Raw genomic sequence first — 20895 nt, forward strand, 5'->3', positions numbered from 1 at the left:
TGGCCTTCCATAAGGATGTCAGCTGTCCATGGTGGAATGGGTGCATCTTTATTTTGAACCGAGCCCAAGAACATCGCTGACCCTGCAACTTCATAAGATGTTACTTCCTGTACTGTCTTAGTGTGGCAGACTACAGCGAAATGGCCAATCCTTTTGCACTTTCTACATTTAGCTTTTTTGGCAGGACAGTGCTCTCTCTGATTATGTGTTTTGTTGCATCTTGTGCATTTCTTTCTGTCACCCCATTCATTTCTATAACCTTGTCCTTTTCTCTGTCTATCAGTGCTAACGTTCCTTCCTCTGCCACGATTTTGTTGGGTAAATTTAACCTCTTCTAATTTACTTTCGCTTTGCTCTGCATTTTGGGTTTTAATGAGCTCATGAATACGTGCTATTTCAATTGCTCTAGTGACCGTCAGTGTTCCTTGAAGTTGCAGCTTTTCTGACAGAGATTTGTCTCTCAATCCGATCACAATCCTGTCTCGGATGTATTCATCTTTAATTAGCCAAAATCACAAGGTTCCGAGAGCTCATAAAGTCCTCTTATGAACGCTTCTACAGTCTTTCCCTCTCGCTGACACCGCTGATGAAAGCGAGCGCGTTCGTATATCACGTTTCTTTGGGGAATGAAGTGCTAGTCAAATTTCTGAATCACCACTTCATAGTTATCTCTGACATCATCATTATCAAATGTGAACGATTTGAATATATTCTCTGCATCCTTCCCCATGGAATAAATGAGAGCACTGACCTGCACATCGCCGTCCTCCAGTGATAATTTGGTGGCTGTTCTGTACCGCATGAATCTCTGTTTCCACTCCGGCCATTCGCTCGGCCTTTCAAACGGGAAACTTTCTGGCGGCGAAAATTTGAGCATATTCTCTACAGTGCAGCTCTTCACTTATGAGAGTAATATAGCAACAGTATATCAGAGTCCACTGAGCTAAAATCCCTCTTCTGAACACCATGTCAGAAACCACGCTAGACTTGTACATCGGTTGTTAGATATCTTTTACTGAACACTTCCGTTTATGTAAATACACATATATAATAACCAATAAGAAGCTTGTTACGAACGCATACATTTATCACAGTCCCTTTAAGTCAGATTGGCTGTAATTCGACACCGACCAATCACAGATCTCATCATATTTTTTTTTTTATTCACATCATATCAACCTCTTTTGCTATATTTGGAATAATTAGTCAAATTCTGATTCTGTTTTCTCATTTTTCTTTTTTTTATAGAAGAAAAATGAAATACATAATACTTTTATTCAGGAAGGAAGTGACAGTAAAGACATTAATAATGCCACAAAAGATTTCTGTTTCAAATAAATGCTGTTCTTTTGATCTTTCTGTTCATCGAATAAAACTGAAAAATAAAATTTAATCACTGTTTCCACAAAAATATTGTGCAGCATATAATAATCAGAAATGTCTCTTGAGCAGTAAATCATCTTTTGTTCTTTGAACATTTTAATTTCCACGAAGTTGACGCTTTTGTAATTAGAAATCATCTCATTGGCTCTTGAATGTGCTGAACAATAGACAATGCTTTCCTTCATTGTGAATTTCTCTCCCTCTCTCTCCTTTCTCTCTCTGTCGCTGTGATTAATGGCTGCACTTTCCTCAGTCGGCGTCCACAGAATATTTTTTCGTTAGATGGAATCACGATGGTTGAAAACAGTTTCACAACGGCACAGATAAAATCTCCCTTTATGATCAGAGATCTGACTGTACATACCTTCTAAGATACTGACAACCACTTTAAGAAAGAGGCAGTTGGGGTCCAGTGCCTTGCTCAAGGGCTCCTCAGTCATGGTATTGAGGGTGGAGAGAGCACATTCACTCCCCCACCTAAAATTCCTGCCAGCCCAAGACTTGAATTCACAACCTTTCAATTGTGAGTCAGACTCTCTAACCATTAGGCCACAACTTCCCCTTATGTGTAACAAGCATTATAATGTCTGCAAGCGATCTCATACATCCTCTTACGATTCTTAAATATCTGAGACCATCAAAAAACCATTAATATCATTAATTAGAGAATTCTGTGTGTGTTTATTGGAGTGAGTCGGTATATTTTCTCTCCAGATTTGTTTGAGCAGATGTAAACACTGGCGAGTTTGAGACCTTAGTTAAAACGTTTCCTGTGGTTGTTTTAAGTTGACGAATATCCAAAGCCAGTTTGAGAGTTAATGAGCGTGTTTCTGGCCCGATACCAAACTTCATTTGAATCAAAAAAAATCTGACAGCCGGAAATCATGGGGCAAAAAAGCCCAACGAAAAACCAACGTTAATTTTTTTTAAAGCACAGAACAATTCATGTTGAAATGTTCAAGCTATGATTTCAAAGACAACAGAAGCACGAAGTGACTAAAAACATGATCATATTTTTGAGAGTTGAGTAGATGGAGAATTAGAATTTTTCTGGCGAACCCATTTTATTTTATAATAATAATAATTATAATAATAATTATAATAATAATATTTTATAAATTACCAATATAATATTGTATTAATGCTTTGAGTTAGCTTTTATTTTCATTTGAATATTTAGTGTATTAATAAACTATAAAATATAGAAATAAAATAAAACTGAAAAAATAGAAATGGTGCATTGTCACAATATTAATTCAATTTCAATTACTATTGTATTTTTTATTTATACTTTACTAAATAATGAATGTGTACATGTACTCTTAATCAAATAAAGCTAAAGAGAACAATAAAAACAAGTGACCAAAAATGTATACATTATTGTAGTACTGTATTTATTAAAACTTTGATGTAGCTTTTATTAAATCCTTTTTTATTATTATTAAATTAAATTGTATTATTATTATACTAACAAAACATTTTTTCTTTATTTATCAACAATAATAAAAAAATTAATAATAATCTGTATCTGGAGTCTTCAGTCTTCATAGCTGTCCCGGCAGTAGAAACTTGAATCCAGCTCTTCTTCAGTGTTACTTTAGTTCAGTCTGAAGAATCTGTAAACATCAGCACCTATTCATATCCACTGCAGCGTTCCGGCATTCCAGAACCTTTATCAGCCGGATCCTGAGAGCCACGAAACAACGGGACTGCACAGGAAAACAGAGAGCGAGAGAGGCGTTGAAAGACTTGTTTTTAACCAGGGTTGATCTGAAAGGTCTCACAATGCACTTCCACATGGCTTCAGATCTGTAAAAGTGTTGATGTGTGTTCTGTATCTGTGCTTTATGCCTGTATGATCATCATTTGGTGTTATTTCCCAATTAACGCTAAAGAAGTGGTGCAAAGCATCATGGGACACACGTCTCATTTTCCACGCAGATACAGTATGTGGAGTTATTTAGTCTTTCGCTGCCTGCAGGAGAACGTGTTGACTTGATTTTATGGTTTGTTTTTGAGTGAAAATGTCCTTGTGAGGTGACCTTTGACCTGGGAGGTCCGTCACTGTCATCAGTGATCGCTCGCTCGTCTTGTGGGGAAACAATGTCAGAAACTCAGATCTGCGGTGCTGCGGTTTTGTGATACACTGATGGTATCAAGCGCAGTAATACTATGATAAATTACTCTCAGGTACTGCTGTATTCTTAACAGCACTTTACTGCTTTAATAGGTTACCTTACTGTGCATTTACTGAGCTGCTGCTCTGCATTGCTTTAAATAGAGATGTTTAAGCCTTGATTTGCTCATTGTAATGAATAAATAATAGCGATAGTGATCAAATAATACATCAGCAGATTTTAGGCAATTTTACTACAAATACAACTATTACAGATCTATTTCAAAGCTTTGGTTAATAGAAATAAAGCTGAAAAAATATTATATGATAAAATAAAATATAACTTTCAGTTAGTTGGGCAACTTATTTTTCTTTTTAAGTATGAAATAAATCAAAATTAAATAAATTAAAGTTAGAAATAAAAAATACAAAAACGAATAAAAATTACAAAATTTAACAGAATTACTAAAACTTTAAATAATAAATAATATGAAAACGAATTCACACAAAAAGTAAAAATATTAATTCTGTTATATTAACTATTAATACAAATCTTTAACAATGTTTAGATAATAGCACTGATTTGAGATTATAGCACTAAGTTGCCTTAATTGGCAATATTTCAAAAAGTTAGTACTAAAATAACACACACACACACATGATAGACAGATAGATAATAGATAGATAGAGATAGAGAGATAGTTTTTAGTGAGTAAATGTTGTGTAAAAGTAGTTTTGATTTCTGACTAATAAAAATCCTGTATTCACTGATCACTAAAACAGTACTGTTTCTTCTCTTTCTGTGTTCATAGGTGGCTCAATAATTGTCGGACAGAAAGAACCACTGAGCTCCAAATCTTGAGTAAACTTGCTTCTTTCTCACTCAAACAATCTGCTGGAAGGGGAGGAGCCACACTCAAGCCAGCCAATCCAGAATGAGGGGCGGGGCCATGGCGTTTTTACAAGTGCTGCTATTGGCCAGTGTGCTGGAGCCTGCGACTCTGGGTGAGTCTAAGACTTACATTGGTTTTCTTGCATTTCCAGTGGCTTCTTAGAAGCATTTTATTAGAGTTGTTCCGATTCCGATACTAGTATCGGAAATATCTCCGATACCACAACAAATTCTGGCATCGGCATCGGCGAGTACATGAACCCATATACCGATCCGATACCATTTTCTTAAAAAAGACCTAGTTATGACCGCAAGCTTTGCCTAACCGCTGCACGGTTCTTCTTCGCTGCTCAAAATGCATTGAAAACACAGGAAGTTGTGCTGTGTTGCCACAAGCAACCCCTGTTTAGAGCAGCGAAGAAGAAATGAAAACGCGTTAGCAGCCCTTATCTATATATGACTGGATCACTCATCACATTCTAAACTGCCAAAAGACAGTGAAGCCGCTACTATATTATAGATCAGTGGTTAGCAGTATGTCTCTGTAGTACCGGTAGTTACAGACTCTCGAGTATATTCAGTACCGGCAGCTGCGTTCAGTCGCTTCCGTGTAAGTCAAAACGCAGGGCTCCAGACAGTAGCCGAATATATACTAGTGTCTGTGAATATTAAACTGCAAAATACTATTTAAATATTACTCCCGCAAAATCTACATCTCTGTGGGTGACTGGCACAGATGCGCGAGAGCTCGCTGTTTTGTAGTCTCTGCTGTGTGTCATGAGGACACGAACGCATAAACCGTCACTTCATGAGAATTTACCGTTTCATTTGAGAATACTGTCATATCATAAACACAGACACTCAAAGATCTTCATGGCAGCCCATTAAAATAAATGTTTGGTTTACATGAGTAAATTGACAATATATAAAGCTACTGTTGTAGCCTACAGTAATAATAATACATCTCTATAATAATAATAATTATGCCTAGATGGTTGCTTGTTTTTTACTTGTTTTTTACTTGTTAGAGATTATCTGATTAATAGATCTTTTTTTTATATTCCTAGACTTATTTGTTGCAGTTTTTTTATACAGTTATATTGTAAAACTTAAATACCTTTTTTAGTTTGCGGTGTTAGATTTTTGGCTGCATTTGAAGTTCTTTTTTGCATAAGAAAATAAATAATACTGTCAAATTCATGTTAGATAATAAAAATACTGTAATAAATACAGTAGTTCACCATGTATTTGTTCATGTTTTATTGAGGGATCTGTCTGAAGCACACCATAAAAAAATTCTAGCAATTTACACAGGGCTAGTAGTATATACAGCTGTATATACAGATATACACCCAGGTATCGGATCAGTACTCGGTATCGGCCGATACCCTGAGCCCAGGTATCGGAATCGGTATCGGGAAGAGAAAAAGGGTATCGGAACATCTCTACATTTTATATCCAAAATCTGAAAATATGTGAAAAAAAAGAAAGTGTTTTAGCAAACACCAAATGAAGAGATACAATATGCAAATGCAATATCTGGTGCAAATCATTTGTTGTTAAACAGCATTACCCTCTAATGAGCAAATAATGACACCTTTTGGGGAAAACAGTACAATTTTGCAAATAAATTGAATGTCTTCTGTAATGGTGCCTTAAAACTGGTCTAAAATAAGCTGTTTAAAGTGTCAGCTTGATTATGTTATCTGCTTATTTTAACGGCCCTCAGTAGTGCACCTTGAAATGTGGTCATCTTAATGCATTATTGGAACAGTATAAACCCTGAAGTTGATTCGGAGAAACCAGCTTCGCTCTTCCTTGAACAGAAAATTACCATAATGGGCGATTAGAGGTGCTGCCATCATTTGAGAGGATATCTGGCCACAGATGTTGGACAGAGAGGAACATAATTGTAGATCAGGGAGAAATAAAGAGCAGGAAAAGTAGGAAAGAGGGATTTAGAGAGAAAATGAGACATAGAGATGTCTAATAGCATGAGGTCAATTAATGAGCTGCATTGTTCTGTTTTCCATTTGACATGCAAAAGTCGGAAAAACACAAATTCCCCTGAATGCTCTGACAAATAGACTTTTAAAACAAATAGACTAAAGCACACACACATCCAGGATTTGACCGTCTGCAGCTCTGAACTGAAGTCAAAAGGAAGCAGCGCTCATGTTTTAAAGGCTGTAGATACTGAAACTTACTGCTGTAATTAAATTACCTGTGGGAGTGTTTGCCTCTTTCTGCTGAAGCTTTTATGAGATACTGATGTCTACAGTGCTTTATTGTTTATAATATACATTTTTATGTGAAATTTGAAGGACAAATTTGTGTGCTGCAAGACTGAAAGTCTCTCTTTAGAAGTGAAAACGTTCTTAGAAATGCAGACAATAAATGTAATGTCAGATTGTATTTATTGATAACATTCTTACTCTAATAAAAAATAAAAAAAATGTTTCTTGAGCATTAAAATGATTTCTGAAGGATCGCATAACATTGAAGACTGGAGTAATGATGCTGGAAATTCAGTTTTGCATCACAGAAATAAATTATATTTTACAATATATTCACATAGAAAACAGTTGCAGAAATTGCTAAAATATTTCACAGTATTACTGTTTTACTGTATTTTAATCAAATAAATGCAGCCTTGGTATACGAGAAAAAAAAATTAACAAAACGTAATTATTCTAAATCAAATTCTTTTGATCTGTACCCTAGTTCAAAATATATAGACTACAATTTATTTGAAATACATTTATCTCATGTTAGGTATACTACGGATACATTTATATATTTATGTACTCAAAAATACCTTGCATTTTAACTTTTAGTATACTTTACTGGTATACGTATAGTCTGCTAAATTTAAGTTTAATGCCCTTTAATAGTGTGAAAGTAGAGTTGAAGATAAACGTAAAGTATATTTTAGTAAAGTATATTTTATTGTGATAAAGAGGGGCATATTTTAAATATCTTGCATTTAAAAGACCTTTATTATTCAAAGATCACACAATCCTCATCAATAATGACACATTATTATAAAACACATTTTAGGCTTAAAACTAAGAAATGGAGTAGAACTCCAAATAAAGATTAATTATAATTTTTATATCAGTAAGTCTTGAGGGATATGTCAGTAAATATGTTGATAGATCATATGAAATCCTCTCTTTGTAAAATATAGTCAAGTTCAGGTTACACAAACAAATATATATTTCAATAATATTTGTTTTTGTAGATGAATAAGCTTGAATGTGTCTAGAAAATACTATATTAGAATTATTATAAATAAATATATTACATTTCTTAAAATTATATATATAAAATTATATATATATATATATATATATATATATATATATATATATATATATATATATATATATATATATATATATAAAACAAGCATCTTCCTGTTCCCATGGAGAAGCGGGGAGATCGGTGGAGGTAGGGTAGTGGAGCCTGACACACTTGCTAAAGCGGACCATAGCTGGGAGAGACCGTCAACGTTGGCGTTGGCCGTCCCCGCTCGGTGTTGCACGGTGAAGTTGAAGTCCTGGAGCGTGAGGAACCACCACGTCACCCTGGCATTCGTCTCCTTGGCTCGGGCCATCCACTGTAGGGGAGCGTGGTCTGTTATGAGGGTGAAGTGGGCCTGTGATAGGACGGGTCCTAACCCGGTGTCGGATACATCCATCTGCAGCAGGAAGGGGCGGTTGAAGTCGGGGGCTCGGAGGAGCGGATCTGTTGTGAGGGCTGCCTTCATCCGGTGGAACGCCGCTTCCGTCTCGGGGGTCCACGGGACCTTCTCCCGCTGCCCCTTCCTGGACAGGTCTGTCAGGGGAGAAGCTAAGAAGGAGAAGTTAGGGATAGAGCAGAGGTAGTACCCCGCCAACCCCAAAAAGGCAGAGGATAGCTGCCACCTTCTTCTCTTGAGGTTTAATGAGGCTGCGAACCACCTGGTACCCCAAGTACTTTGCTTTGGCGAGTACCAGATGACACTTCCGGGGGTTGGTGGTCAGGCCAGCCCGGTGTAGTTCCATTAGCACCCTCCGCAGCTGCTCCAGATGCGGCTGGAGGAGGACATCCATTAACCGTTGGAAGGTGGCCAGGGCCCCATGTAGGCCGAAGGGAAGGACCTGGTACTGCCAGTGGCCACTTGGGGTAGAGAAGGCCGTCTTCGGTTTGGCCTGTTCCGTTAACGGGACCTACCAGTAGCCCTTGGTAAGGTATAGAGTGTAGATGAACCGAGCCCTTCCCAAACGGTCCAACAACTCGTCGATATGGGGCATTGGGTAACAATCAAATTCGAGGACCTCTCTCAGGCAGCGGAAGTAGTTACAAAAGTGGAGGGTGCCTTCGAGCTTCAGAACCATGATGATGGGGCTGAACTATGGGCTGCGTGATGGTTCAATTACCCCTAACCTCAGCTGATCCTGTACCTCGTCCTCGATGGCATGTCACCGAGCCTCCAGGAAACGGTAGGGCTGTGGCCGGATGATGGTCTCCGGTGGTGTGCAGACGTCGTGCTCCAAGATGTGGGTCCACCCAGGCTGGGGGGATAACACATCCAGAAACAGACTGACCAGGTGTTGCAACGTGCTCTGCTACCTGGTGTTTGATGGGGCCCTCCAGCCAGCCCCATCTGGCCCAGGATCTCCTTCCGTAAGTCCTTGTAAGGAGGTGCTTTGTTCCAGGGGAAGCGTGAAGTATGCACACTGAGCCTCTCCTGTGAGCAGTGGGGCAACGATGCACGCCCATTCCTCCTTGGGCCACGCCTCCCACGTAGCCACAGTCTCGAACATCTGGACATACATCATTACGTCATCGTGCGCTGTCATCCTGGGTAGTTACTGCGTTGCCTGGACACAGGGGTCAGGTAGCGGAGTTCGCGGGGCTGTGGCGAGACACAGAGACGCAGTGGCACATCAATTGCCTAGAGCTGTTAGCAGTGCACCTTGCCTTGAACCATCTCAAAAGTCTCTTACGAGGCAAGCATGTGCTGTTTTTGAAGGTGAAGTTCCTTATTTATGTACTTGTTCTGCCCAATCATATTCTGTTACACATTCTTGTGTCTGAGATATTGGGCCCTATTTTAACGATCTAAACACAAAGTTTAAAGCGCACAGCGCAGGTGCACTCAGGGCGTGTCCAAATCCACTTTTCCGATATTTTAATGAACGAAAAATGGTCTGTGCGCCAAGGTGGATTTCTGGAATGGGTTGTCCCTATTCTCTTAATAAGTAATGGGCGTAATGTTCAATATACCAATCAGAGTGTCAGCTCCCATTCCCTTTAAGAGCGAGATGCGCTCGCGCCATGGTGGATCGCTATTTACATGGCGGAAAAGCTGAACGCTTCTCAAGCAAAGAAACTGATCTGACTTGCGCAAAGTAAAAGCACGCTAGCAGATCATCTACGGGACAAGGAGAAATCCACCAAAGCTTCCAGAGGTGAAGAAGGCATGGGATGAAGTAGAATTTAATTCATCATTATAAGTAGTAATAGTAATGCAGAGAGACTCTTCAGACCGTGTTATCAGACCACTGAAGACCATCTGTCAACACACACACACACACACACACACACACACACACACACACACACACACACACACACTAGCTCAGCATGGCTAATACACACACACACACACACACACACACACACACAAACAGACACACTATCTCAGAATGGCTAATCCATCACCCTGATGTTACTGACCTGTGTTTAGGCAGATTTTCTCTTTTTTTGTGAGATTACGCTGGCCAGGCCCCATGGAATGTGTGTGTGTGTGTGTGTGTGTGTGTTTGAGCCCCCTGGCTTATGTTTTGATGTTAATGATGACTTTTAAATGTCAGAGCTGGCCAGGTATCAGGGTAAGGAAGAGAAGAGAAGAGCTTTGGTTTATAATGACCCTACAGACCTAAAACACACACATACACATATTTACATGACACATAAAAAAATAAATAAGCAATGAAATTAATTAAATGTATATAATGAATATATAACGTTGCAAAATATTTCCATTTCAAATAAATGTTTTTTGTTTTTTGTTTACTTCTCATTCATCAAAGAATCCTAAAATAAAAAATTTTTCCACAAAAATATTGGGCAGAACAACATTCATTTCAACATTGACAATAATAAGTTAATGTGTGCATGAGCAAGTGAGTGTGCGTGTGTGTGTGTGTGTGTGTGTGTGCGTGTGTGTGTGTGTGTGTGTGTGTGTGTGTGTGTGTGTGTGTGTGTGTGTGTGTGTGCTCCGCTGCGTCACGTCTCGTGGTTAATGATGTGTTCTCGGCGGGCAAGTGTTTGTTCATGCCAGTGTGAGAACAGTCTCACTGTAAATGCTGAGATTCACACTAAAGGTGCTGTACGGAAGCTGGAGGCCAATTAAAATAAAAGTCTGTGGCGTGCACTGGATCTGTGTGTGTGTGTCAGGACTTTTACTGTGGAGATCAGGTTTTGATGTCTGGGTTTAAATGCTTCCTGCATCTTGGTTTAGACTTAGAGTTTGACTTATTTCCACAGTTCTTTCTTATCACATAATAATTACTGCCATATGAGTTTGCCATATTACATGCTCTTGAGTGTTGCGGTAAACAAATGTTGATATATTGTTTACGTTTATGAGTCTAATTACAAATCACACATATTTTTTTTGAGACAGAGAGAAAGAATTATTTAAATAATTAGTCACATACCGTTGTTATATTTAATTTCATTTAAAGAGGCTCTGAAATCCTTCATAATGAATTTTTATTGAACAAAGTGTAATATGGTGACCAGTCACAGATGTGTATGGTGCTAGGGCTTTAAACGGGCCGGCTGGGGTCATAGCCTCGGGCCAGTAGCACGAGGCCAGAATAGCGGAGGGTTTCCACAGTCGAGCCTGAACCACCGCTGCGCGTCACTAAAACACGTCCTTTACACGCCTCTCAGAACAAAGTCACGCAACCCCATCATTCACCAACAGAGAGAAGTTACCAGAAAACTAAGAAATAAGTCACTGGAACATGCGCGATCACATACGAACATGATAAAAGCGGCCGTTTGTTTGCATGCTTTGTTAAATATTCAAGTTCAAAAGCATCAATGTTTTACTATAGAATAAGTGATATATTGATCATAATGAATTAATTTATCAGGACTCAAAATTAATCACAAAGAAATAAATGTATTTCTATTTTATTTATTTATTTTTAACGCTTATGAAAATAGCCTGCTTATTCAGTCGAGTCTGTTTCTCTTTATTTGTAGCCACAGTAGCAACCTTTATAATGAATGATAATCTCTCTATTTTTATAAAAGCTCCCGAACAAAAACATTATTATATTTTTTATGATAGGCAACATCGAGTTATAACTCTCGAGACGAGATTTATGACAGATAATATAAGTTACTAAATAAATACACAATTGTGATAAAGAATAAGAAGCTCACGTCTGATTTCTCCTGGTTGCATTTACCATGTTTACTATGGTAATGTTAATGTTTAGCGTGCATAGTCTTTTACATTGCTTATAAATATTTCTCCCATGTTTAGTGATTATAATTTACATTGGATCAAGTTATTTCAAACACTCGCTGCTGACTAAGATTGAAATTTGAGCTCAACTTATTTAAAAATGTCTTTAATACTAGTGTTGTAGCTGTTATCTTTCTGAATTGATCCGCAGAGCTCTCCAGACGCGGAGAAAACTCCGCCTTTGTTCATAACCCCTCCTCTAGCCCCAGCTGGCCCACTTTGGCCCAAGGTTTTTGTGGGGGGCAAAAAACCCTGGCTGTTGGCCCCGACGAGGCACGATCAAGCCCCGGAAGTGACAGTGGAAACACGACTGGCCCTGGCACGCACTAGCACACCAGCCTTTAGCCCGACAGTGGAAACACGGCTATTGCCATCAAATGTGCATGAAGCAAACTTTTCTGAAACTAGTCTTCCGATCAGTTTCTATACCTATGTTTCACGTAATGAATTAAATTGCTCACACATATAACGGAATGCTCTCTTACACACATATTCATGTATTTCTTCCAGTCTGTTCTGATTATTGTTGGTGGACTGTAAATACACAGACGTACACACACTTTTATTTGAAGGTAAATGGGAATATCAGACATGCCTGTGGGATCCATCAAATGCCCTGAGACTTTAAATCAAAATGTTGCTGTCTGTGCCAGGAGACTCTCTGTAACACATCATCAGACAGGGAATCCATTTTGCAGGCTTTATTGACAGACTCGAGGTCGTACAGGCAGGGATCAGGATCAGCAAACACAACAGTAGAGATAACCAGAATCGTCGTCAAACACAAGCAGAAGTTCAGGGGAAACAGGCAAGATTCAGAGTCCAATAAACAATCCAAGGTCGAGAGGCAGGCAGCAAAGGTTCAAGAGACGGTAAACAAGCAATACTGGTAACAGGAAATCAAACTCGGATAATAACGCTTGGAAATGTTAGCCGGAGCAAAACAAGACTTCGCGTTTGGCTAATGGAGTTGTGCAGCTTATATATCCGTGCCAATGAGCTGCACCTGTGTGATGATCAGAGTAGAGGTGCGGGGATGATGGGTAGTGTAGTGCGAATCAGTATAGGTGAATGTGAGAGTCAGTATTCCAGAGATGGAGCCCTCTGCTGGCCAGTAGAGGGAATCACGGGGTTCGTCTCCGTGACAGAGCCCCCTCCCTGCGAGCGACTCCTGGCGTGAGATGGTAGCCGACGTCGAGGTCTACCGCGTGGTCGGGGGGCCGGTTTCTCCGGATGTAACCGATGGAACTCCGTGATGAGGTTGGGGTCTAGTATGTTGTCAGCGTTGACCCAAGATTGTTCCTCCGGACCGTACCCCTCCCAGTCGACCAGATACTGCAGGATGCGTCCTCGACGCCTGGAGTTAAGAAGCTCTCGCACTTGGTAAGTTTCCTCAGTCTCGATCTGGACGGGCTGGGGACTCTGCTCACGGGACCTCCCCTCTCCCTCCTCTCCAGGGGCCACAGCGGGCTTGAGCAGAGATACATGAAAGGTGGGAGAGATGCGATAGGTGTCAGGTAATGCAAGACGGAATGAAACAGGAGTGATCTGATGTGTTATCTTGAAGGGACCCACGTACCTTGGACTTAGTTTTTTGCAGGGTAGTCGGAGACGGAGATCTCGGGTAGAGAGCCACACCCATTGTCCGGGTTGGTATACAGGCCCAGGACGGCGACGGTGGTCAGCATGTTCTTTTTGATGGCGGATGGCTCGTTGAAGGTGTACGTGAGCTTGATTCCAAGTCTCCTCACTACGTTGCAACCAGTCCGTGACAGCGGGTACATCGGTGGGTTCCCCGGACCAGGGAAACATGGGTGGTTGATAGCCTAGGATGCACTTAAAGGGGGTTATACCAGTAGCTGGTTTGACCAGGGAGTTCTGTGCGTACTCAGCCCAAAGGAGAAACCGTGCCCAATCTTCTTGGTTGGAGCTGCAGTATGATCTCAGGAACCGGGTGATCTCCTGATTGAGTCTTTCGACCTGGCCGTTGGATTGAGGGTGGTAACCAGAGGTTAAGCTAACGTTTATATTGAGGGCTTGGAAGAAGGCTTTCCAGAGACGAGAGGTAAATTGGGGACCTCTATCGGAGACGATATCCTCCGGTAGTCCGTAAAGACGGAAGACCCAGTTACAGAGTAGTTCGGCAGTCTGTAGAGCAGTAGGCAATTTAGGTAGGGGAATAAGGCGACAGGCTTTGGAGAAACGATCAATTACTGTCAGAACAACAGTGTTACCCTGAGAGACAGGTAGATCAGTGATGAAGTCTATTGCTAGATGGGACCAGGGTCGTTGTGGGATGGGGAGTGGTTGAAGCAATCCGGCTGGCAATTGGCGGGGAGTCTTGTGTGCATTACAGGTCTGGCATTGTTGGATGAAAGTTATAGTGTCCTTGGGTAATGATTCCCACCAGAACCGGTTCTGAAGCAGGTTAATGGTAGCCGTGATACCGGGATGACCGGATGCGGGCAAGCAGTGCGTGTGGTTGAAAACTTGATCACGTAAGGTGGGTGGTACGTAAACCTTATCAGGAGGACAAGTTGCTGGAGGTGCGTGTTGAGAGTTGTGTTGTTGGATTAATGTCATGATGTCCCATTGTACTGGTGCAATGACTACTTCGAAAGGGAGTATGGACTCTGGTTCGGATGGAATCTGTTCGTCCTCGTGAATACGGGATAGCGCATCTGCCTTAGTGTTCTTGGAGCCTGGACGGTAGGTAACTGAGAAGTCGAATCGGGAGAAGAACAGAGACCATCTGGCCTGCCGTGGATTGAGGCGCTTGGCTGAGCGCAAGTACTCGAGATTCTTATGATCGGTTAGTACGGTGAAGGGAAAGTTGGCCCCCTCCAGCCAGTGTCTCCACTCTTCGAAGGCCGCTTTCATAGCGAGAAGTTCACGGTCTCCCACGTCGTAGTTCCGTTCAGCAGCATTGAGTTTGCGGGAGTAAAAGGCACATGGGTGGAGTTTACCGGTAGAACTCTGGCGTTGGGAGAGAATAGCCCCGATACCAGTGTTGGAGGCATCCACCTCGACGAGAAACTGGAGATATGGGTCAGGATGATGGAGTATGGGGGCGGTCACAAACCTTCTCTTTAGTTCCTGGAAAGCTTGAGAAGCAGCTTCAGCCCAGTGTAGCCGATGGACTCCTTTCTTGACCAGAGACGTGAGGGGACTAACCACAGAGCTGAAGTTCCTGATGAAACGGCGATAGAAATTAGCAAACCCCAGAAAGCGTTGAAGTTCCTTTAGTGTCCTCGGTACTGACCACTTGAGAACGGCATTGACTTTGCTCTCATCCATGGCGACCCCCTCTGGGCTGATGACGTACCCCAGGAAGGTGGTGGAGGTGGTATGAAACTCACACTTCTCCGCCTTAGCATAGAGTTGATGTTCAATGAGTCTTTGCAGCACAGCTCTCACATGTTGGACATGTTCCTCCAGGGTATCTGAATAGATTAATATATCGTCAATGTATATGATCACAGTTCTATTTAGCATGTCTCTGAAGATGTCATTGACAAAGGATTGGAAAACCGAAGGACTATTGACCAGTCCAAACGGCATCACCCGGTATTCGTAGTGCCCATTGGTGGTTGAGAAAGCGGTCTTCCACTCTTCCCCCTCCCTAATGCGGATGAGGTTGTATGCGCAGCGCAGATCCAATTTGGTGTAGTACTGTGCAGTACGTAACTGTTCTAATGCAGAGGGCACCAGTGGTAGAGGATAGCGAAACTTTACTGTTATTTCGTTGAGTCCACGATAATCGATGCAAGGGCGCAGACCTCCATCCTTCTTGCGGACAAAGAAGAAGCCAGCTGAGGCAGGAGAGGTGGATGGACGTATGAACCCCTTCTCCAGCTCCTCCTTGATGTACTTGGCCATAGCTTCTGACTCGGGTAATGATAATGGGAAGATTCGTCCCCGGGGTGGTGATGAACCTGGAATGAGATCAATGGCACAATCATGGCTGCGATGTGGTGGTAATGTGTTTGCCTGTACCTTGCTGAAGGCGATGACGAGATCGTGATACTCCTTGGGCAGATTGGGAATGCTGGTGGTCTCCTGGTCTAATGTGACAACTTGTACCGTCATGGGAGAGATGGTCGAGAGGCATGATTTCTGACACTGGGTGCTCCATCTAAGAATTTGTCCTTCTCTCCACGACACCTGAGGATCATGCAGTCTGAGCCAGGGCAATCCCAAAATAACAGGGGTGTTAGATACAGGGAGCACGTAGAACTGAATGGTTTCGTGGTGTAGCAGGCCGGTTAACATTTGAAGATCTTGGGTGCGGTGAGTGATCAATCCAGACCCCAAAGGGCCCCCATCTATTGTGGCTACAGACAGAGAATTAGTGCATGAAATTAATGAGATGTTATTCCCTCTGGCAAAGTCCTCAGAGATAAAGTTCCCAGCTGCTCCTGAATCAAGTAAAGCAGTGGTGGCTATTTGAACCTTGTCGGTCTTGATTATCAAAGGGACTGACACACAGTTAAAAGGTAAACTCACTGATTTCGGAGTGGGAGAAGAGCGGCGAGAGGGGCAAGTGATTCGAAGATGTCCCGGAGTACCACAGTAGAGACAGAGTCGGTTAACCCTGCGGCGGTGACGTTCCTCCTCCGTCAGATGATAGGAGTTTATCTGCATGGGCTCTGTAGTTTCTACGGGTCGCGTTACCGCAGCGGTGAAGGGGCGTGGAGCACTGACTCGGCGAGAGCGTTGCAGGTTGTCAATGGTTATAGTCAGTGAAATAAGATCACTCAGAGTTCTCCCTTCATCACGGCAAGCGAGTTCGGTTTGCAGTTCGGGATTGAGCCCTTTGCGAAACAATACCTTCAGCGTGTCGCTCACCCATGACGTCTGAGCAGCCAAAGTGCGAAAGTTCAAGGCATATTCCGCTGCTGTTAATCCTCCCTGCGATAACTCAAGCAAACGCTCACCCGCTCCTTTCCCCTCTCGGGGGTGATCAAACACCTCACGGAAACGTATCAGAAAGTCAGTGAAAGTGGTGAACGCCGTTCCATCCTCGCGCCACACAGCCGTTATCCATTCCAAAGCTCTTCCCGTTAATAATGAACACACGAAGGCGATCCTACCAGCATCAGTGGTGTAAAGGGTGGGTTGTTGTTCAACGAACAGCGAGCACTGTAGTAGAAAGCCCTTACACTTGGTAGAGTCCCCGTCAAATTTCTCCGGGTAAGCCAGTCGTGGATTAACGTGAGTTGGCGTTCCTGCCATGTGGGAAGCGGTGACCGCTGCAGGTGGGGATAACGTCACGGCAGGGCTGTGGAGATTTTGAACAGCCTTTACCAGTTCCTCCGTGATAGAAGTGAGACGATTCAATTGATGTTGGTTAGCAGCGATCTGGTTTGCCTGGGCTGCCATAGTAGCACACAGATGATCGTAAGCCGCTGGATTCGGTTGTGGCGAAGTCTTCTGTAACACATCATCAGACAGGGAATCCATTTTGCAGGCTTTATTGACAGACTCGAGGTCGTACAGGCAGGGATCAGGATCAGCAAACACAACAGTAGAGATAACCAGAATCGTCGTCAAACACAAGCAGAAGTTCAGGGGAAACAGGCAAGATTCAGAGTCCAATAAACAATCCAAGGTCGAGAGGCAGGCAGCAAAGGTTCAAGAGACGGTAAACAAGCAATACTGGTAACAGGAAATCAAACTCGGATAATAACGCTTGGAAATGTTAGCCGGAGCAAAACAAGACTTCGCGTTTGGCTAATGGAGTTGTGCAGCTTATATATCCGTGCCAATGAGCTGCACCTGTGTGATGATCAGAGTAGAGGTGCGGGGATGATGGGTAGTGTAGTGCGAATCAGTATAGGTGAATGTGAGAGTCAGTATTCCAGAGATGGAGCCCTCTGCTGGCCAGTAGAGGGAATCACGGGGTTCGTCTCCGTGACACTCTCAGCTCGTCCATCATCACAGCGAACCTCCAGATCCACACAGAAACACTCCAGTGACCACAGAATCAAGGTTTTACTGTCCCCTGAGCTGAACCCGTGGGCTTGAGCTGAACACAAGCTGAGCTTTAGTCCATCAGCTGGGACTAAATACTCTGATCTGGACAGATTTACAGCAGAGAAACAACCTTAGATCCTGTTATATGTGTTTCACTGAAGGATTCTCTGAACTGTTGTGCAATGCAGGGTTTCACACAATAATGTATTTCTTATTCACTAATTATCTGCAATATGGTTTAACTTGCATTTAAATGTTTTTCCCCTTCTCGTTTATTTGAATTTAAGTGAGGTTTACTATAGAATGTGCCTTATTCTCATTAATACATGCTATTTGGCTAATATAAATCTAATATTTATATAAAAAAACCAAATTGATCTAAAACTAAAATATACAAGCTTTTTATCTATTTATTTATTTATTAGTATCATTAAGATGCTGTTGGATTTAATTGATGTTTTCTGTTTTCATTTTCATTTTAGATTTCTTGTAATTTTTATTTTTCTCTATATGGTTTTTATTAATATTTATTTCAGTTCTAGTTATATTAGTACATTAAGACAAACTAAATGGAAATGAGAAATGTTGTCTTGTCAACTAATTTTTTTTGTATTTTGTATCAGTTTTTTTTTTTTAGTTAACAATAACTAACAATGTTTTTCAGTATTCAATCAGTTAAAAGAGTAGTTCACAACTACGCATTTAGTTGTAATTTAGTGCAATGCAAAATTTTGCAGAATGTGGCTCTTTTAAATACTGAGAGAGAATGTTGACCAAGCTTTTAAAATGACACTATAAAAGCAGTTCACTTGTGGACTATATTCCAATCATCTAGTTTCTCACATCTTTCGTATCTCATTCAAATGGTGCATCAATACATCATACATTTTTGTGTGTGTGTTTTCTTAAATTCCCTGTGTAAATGGTCACTTGCTCTCTTAATTTTTGCTCAGTTCTGATAAAAAAAGGGCATGTAGTTTTTATTTTATTGTATTTTATTCATTGTCTCCTCTCTCTTTCTGTAGCATTCAGTCGTGCACCGGTGCCCATGGCGGTTGTTCGGCAGGAGCTGTCCTGTGAAAGTTACCCGATCGATCTGCGCTGTCCTGGGAGGGATGTCATCATGATCAAGAGTGCAAATTACGGCCGAACTGATGACAAAATCTGTGACGCTGACCCCGCTCAGATGGAGAACACACGCTGTTATTTACCTGAAACATACAAGATCATGAGCCAGAGGTAAGACGCACAAGCACACTTAAACCAAAAACATACTTTATACACTACCAGTCAAGAGTTTGTAAAAGTTTAGATGTTTGAGTTTATGCTAACCTGTATTTATTTGATCAAAAATGCAGGACAAAAACAACAACATTGTGAAAAATATCTTAAATATTATATTATATGATATATAAGTGTGTTTCCACAAAAATGACAAAATTGAATACATCCTGTTTCTGTGTGCTACTTATATAGCTTGCACTTTCTTACCCAGCAACTTATCAAAGTACAATTACACAGTACCTCTGCTCCCCCTAGGAGCAATCTGGGTTTAAGCACACCACTCAAGAGCTCAGTGATGTAGGTAATAAGATATAGGATACCTTAGCAATCCTTAGGTCCATGAATCAAGCCTTCAGGGGTTTGAACCAACAACCTTTGGATTAGCTGCCGCTGCACCGCATGCTGTGTGTGTGATACACTGATGCAGATTTGGCTTATTAAAGCCTGCTGTGCTGCTCTCTCTTTTGGCTGCCGTTTTCCCGGCCCTCCCTATCATTTTCCTCAGCATTTTATGAAGCCTGACACTCATCACACCTCGGTGGAGTGGAAGAGTCAGACAGCCCTGGAATCATAGCATACTGTGTCTGTAATTGTTCCTGGGTGTATTCTCCATTCTGTTGCTGAAATAAATTAAAGCAGCTGCTCAGCCACACAGCATGATAACAAACAGTAACCATGTCCATCTAGTGCAGAACAATGACAGTATTTTCTACAGCAAACCCCAAACCTCACACACATAATCATGTTCAGTGTGGGGAATTTGTCACGCTGTCTAGTCTCTGTTTCCCTGGGTGTCCACTAGTTTGCTCACTTCCCCTTCGGCACTTCACCGTAGGCACTAGAATTACACTAGTCTTGTCCCTTCATCACAGTAATTGCACTCGTGCTAATTGCACCAGGTCCTTCCACTTAATTGTCATTAGCCTCCCTATATTGACCAGTCCTTTCCTGTTGTCTGTATGGAGTCCTTTCCTTTTGTATTCCAGTCTTTCGTATCTAAGTCTTCTCGTCCTCTGAGACCCCTCGTTTTCTGAGTTCCCGTTCCATGTCCTTTTCTGTTCCTTCCTTTGTTTGTTTGTTTTTGGATTGCTTTCTGGTTTTGAGCCTGGCTTGTTTTCTATATGTTTTGGATTACCCCAATAATAAATCATACCTGAAATTGGATCTATCACTCTCCCTGTGTCTTACTGGAACGCAATTGTCACAGAAGGACTGCTAGATCCAGCAGTATGTTCTTTGATATTTCCTCCCCAGCCACCGAGCGGGATCGGAGTGGTTTTGATGGAACCCATCTGGTTGTTTTCCGTGGGACCAGGGGAGGTTGCAGAGGAGTAAGTGGCCAAGAGGAGGTCTGGCATCGCTCTCCACCATGGCCCCCCTTCGACCCTGGGCTCGTGTGGAACGGATCGGAGCCGCCGTCTCACCATGGCGAACGGAGAGGGGAGAGGAAGCGGCCGCTAGCCGCTAGCCCAGATGGCTGCTAGCCCAGCGCCAATGCCCAAGATGGCCACCGGTCCAGAGCCACGGCCCAAGATGGCCTCCGGTCCAGAGTCATGGTACAAGATGACTGCTTGTCCAGTGCCTCTGCACAGAATGACAGCCACAGTTGACACTCCAGAGTCGAGTCAAGTTCTCGTTGACCCTCCATAGTCGAGTCAGGTTCCCGCTGACCCTCCAGAGTCGAGTCAGGTTCAGTCACCGTTGACC

The 20895-nt window shown here is 42.0% G+C and overlaps 1 protein-coding gene across 2 annotated transcripts in view; it reads left to right on the forward strand.

The window, feature by feature from the left end:
* Positions 1-20895, forward strand: part of LOC113106380 (adhesion G protein-coupled receptor L3-like) — an 89711-nt gene that overhangs the window by 17595 nt on the left and 51221 nt on the right. For both annotated transcript variants that reach the window (XM_026268246.1, XM_026268247.1), the window contains exons 2-3: positions 4312-4504; positions 18930-19143. In XM_026268246.1, coding sequence (XP_026124031.1) covers positions 4435-4504; positions 18930-19143 — 284 coding nt within the window. In that variant the 5' untranslated portion in view covers positions 4312-4434. The remainder of the gene's footprint in view (positions 1-4311; positions 4505-18929; positions 19144-20895) is intronic.

This window comes from Carassius auratus, chromosome 7 (genome assembly GCF_003368295.1).
Source record: "Carassius auratus strain Wakin chromosome 7, ASM336829v1, whole genome shotgun sequence".
NCBI lineage: Eukaryota > Metazoa > Chordata > Actinopteri > Cypriniformes > Cyprinidae > Carassius > Carassius auratus.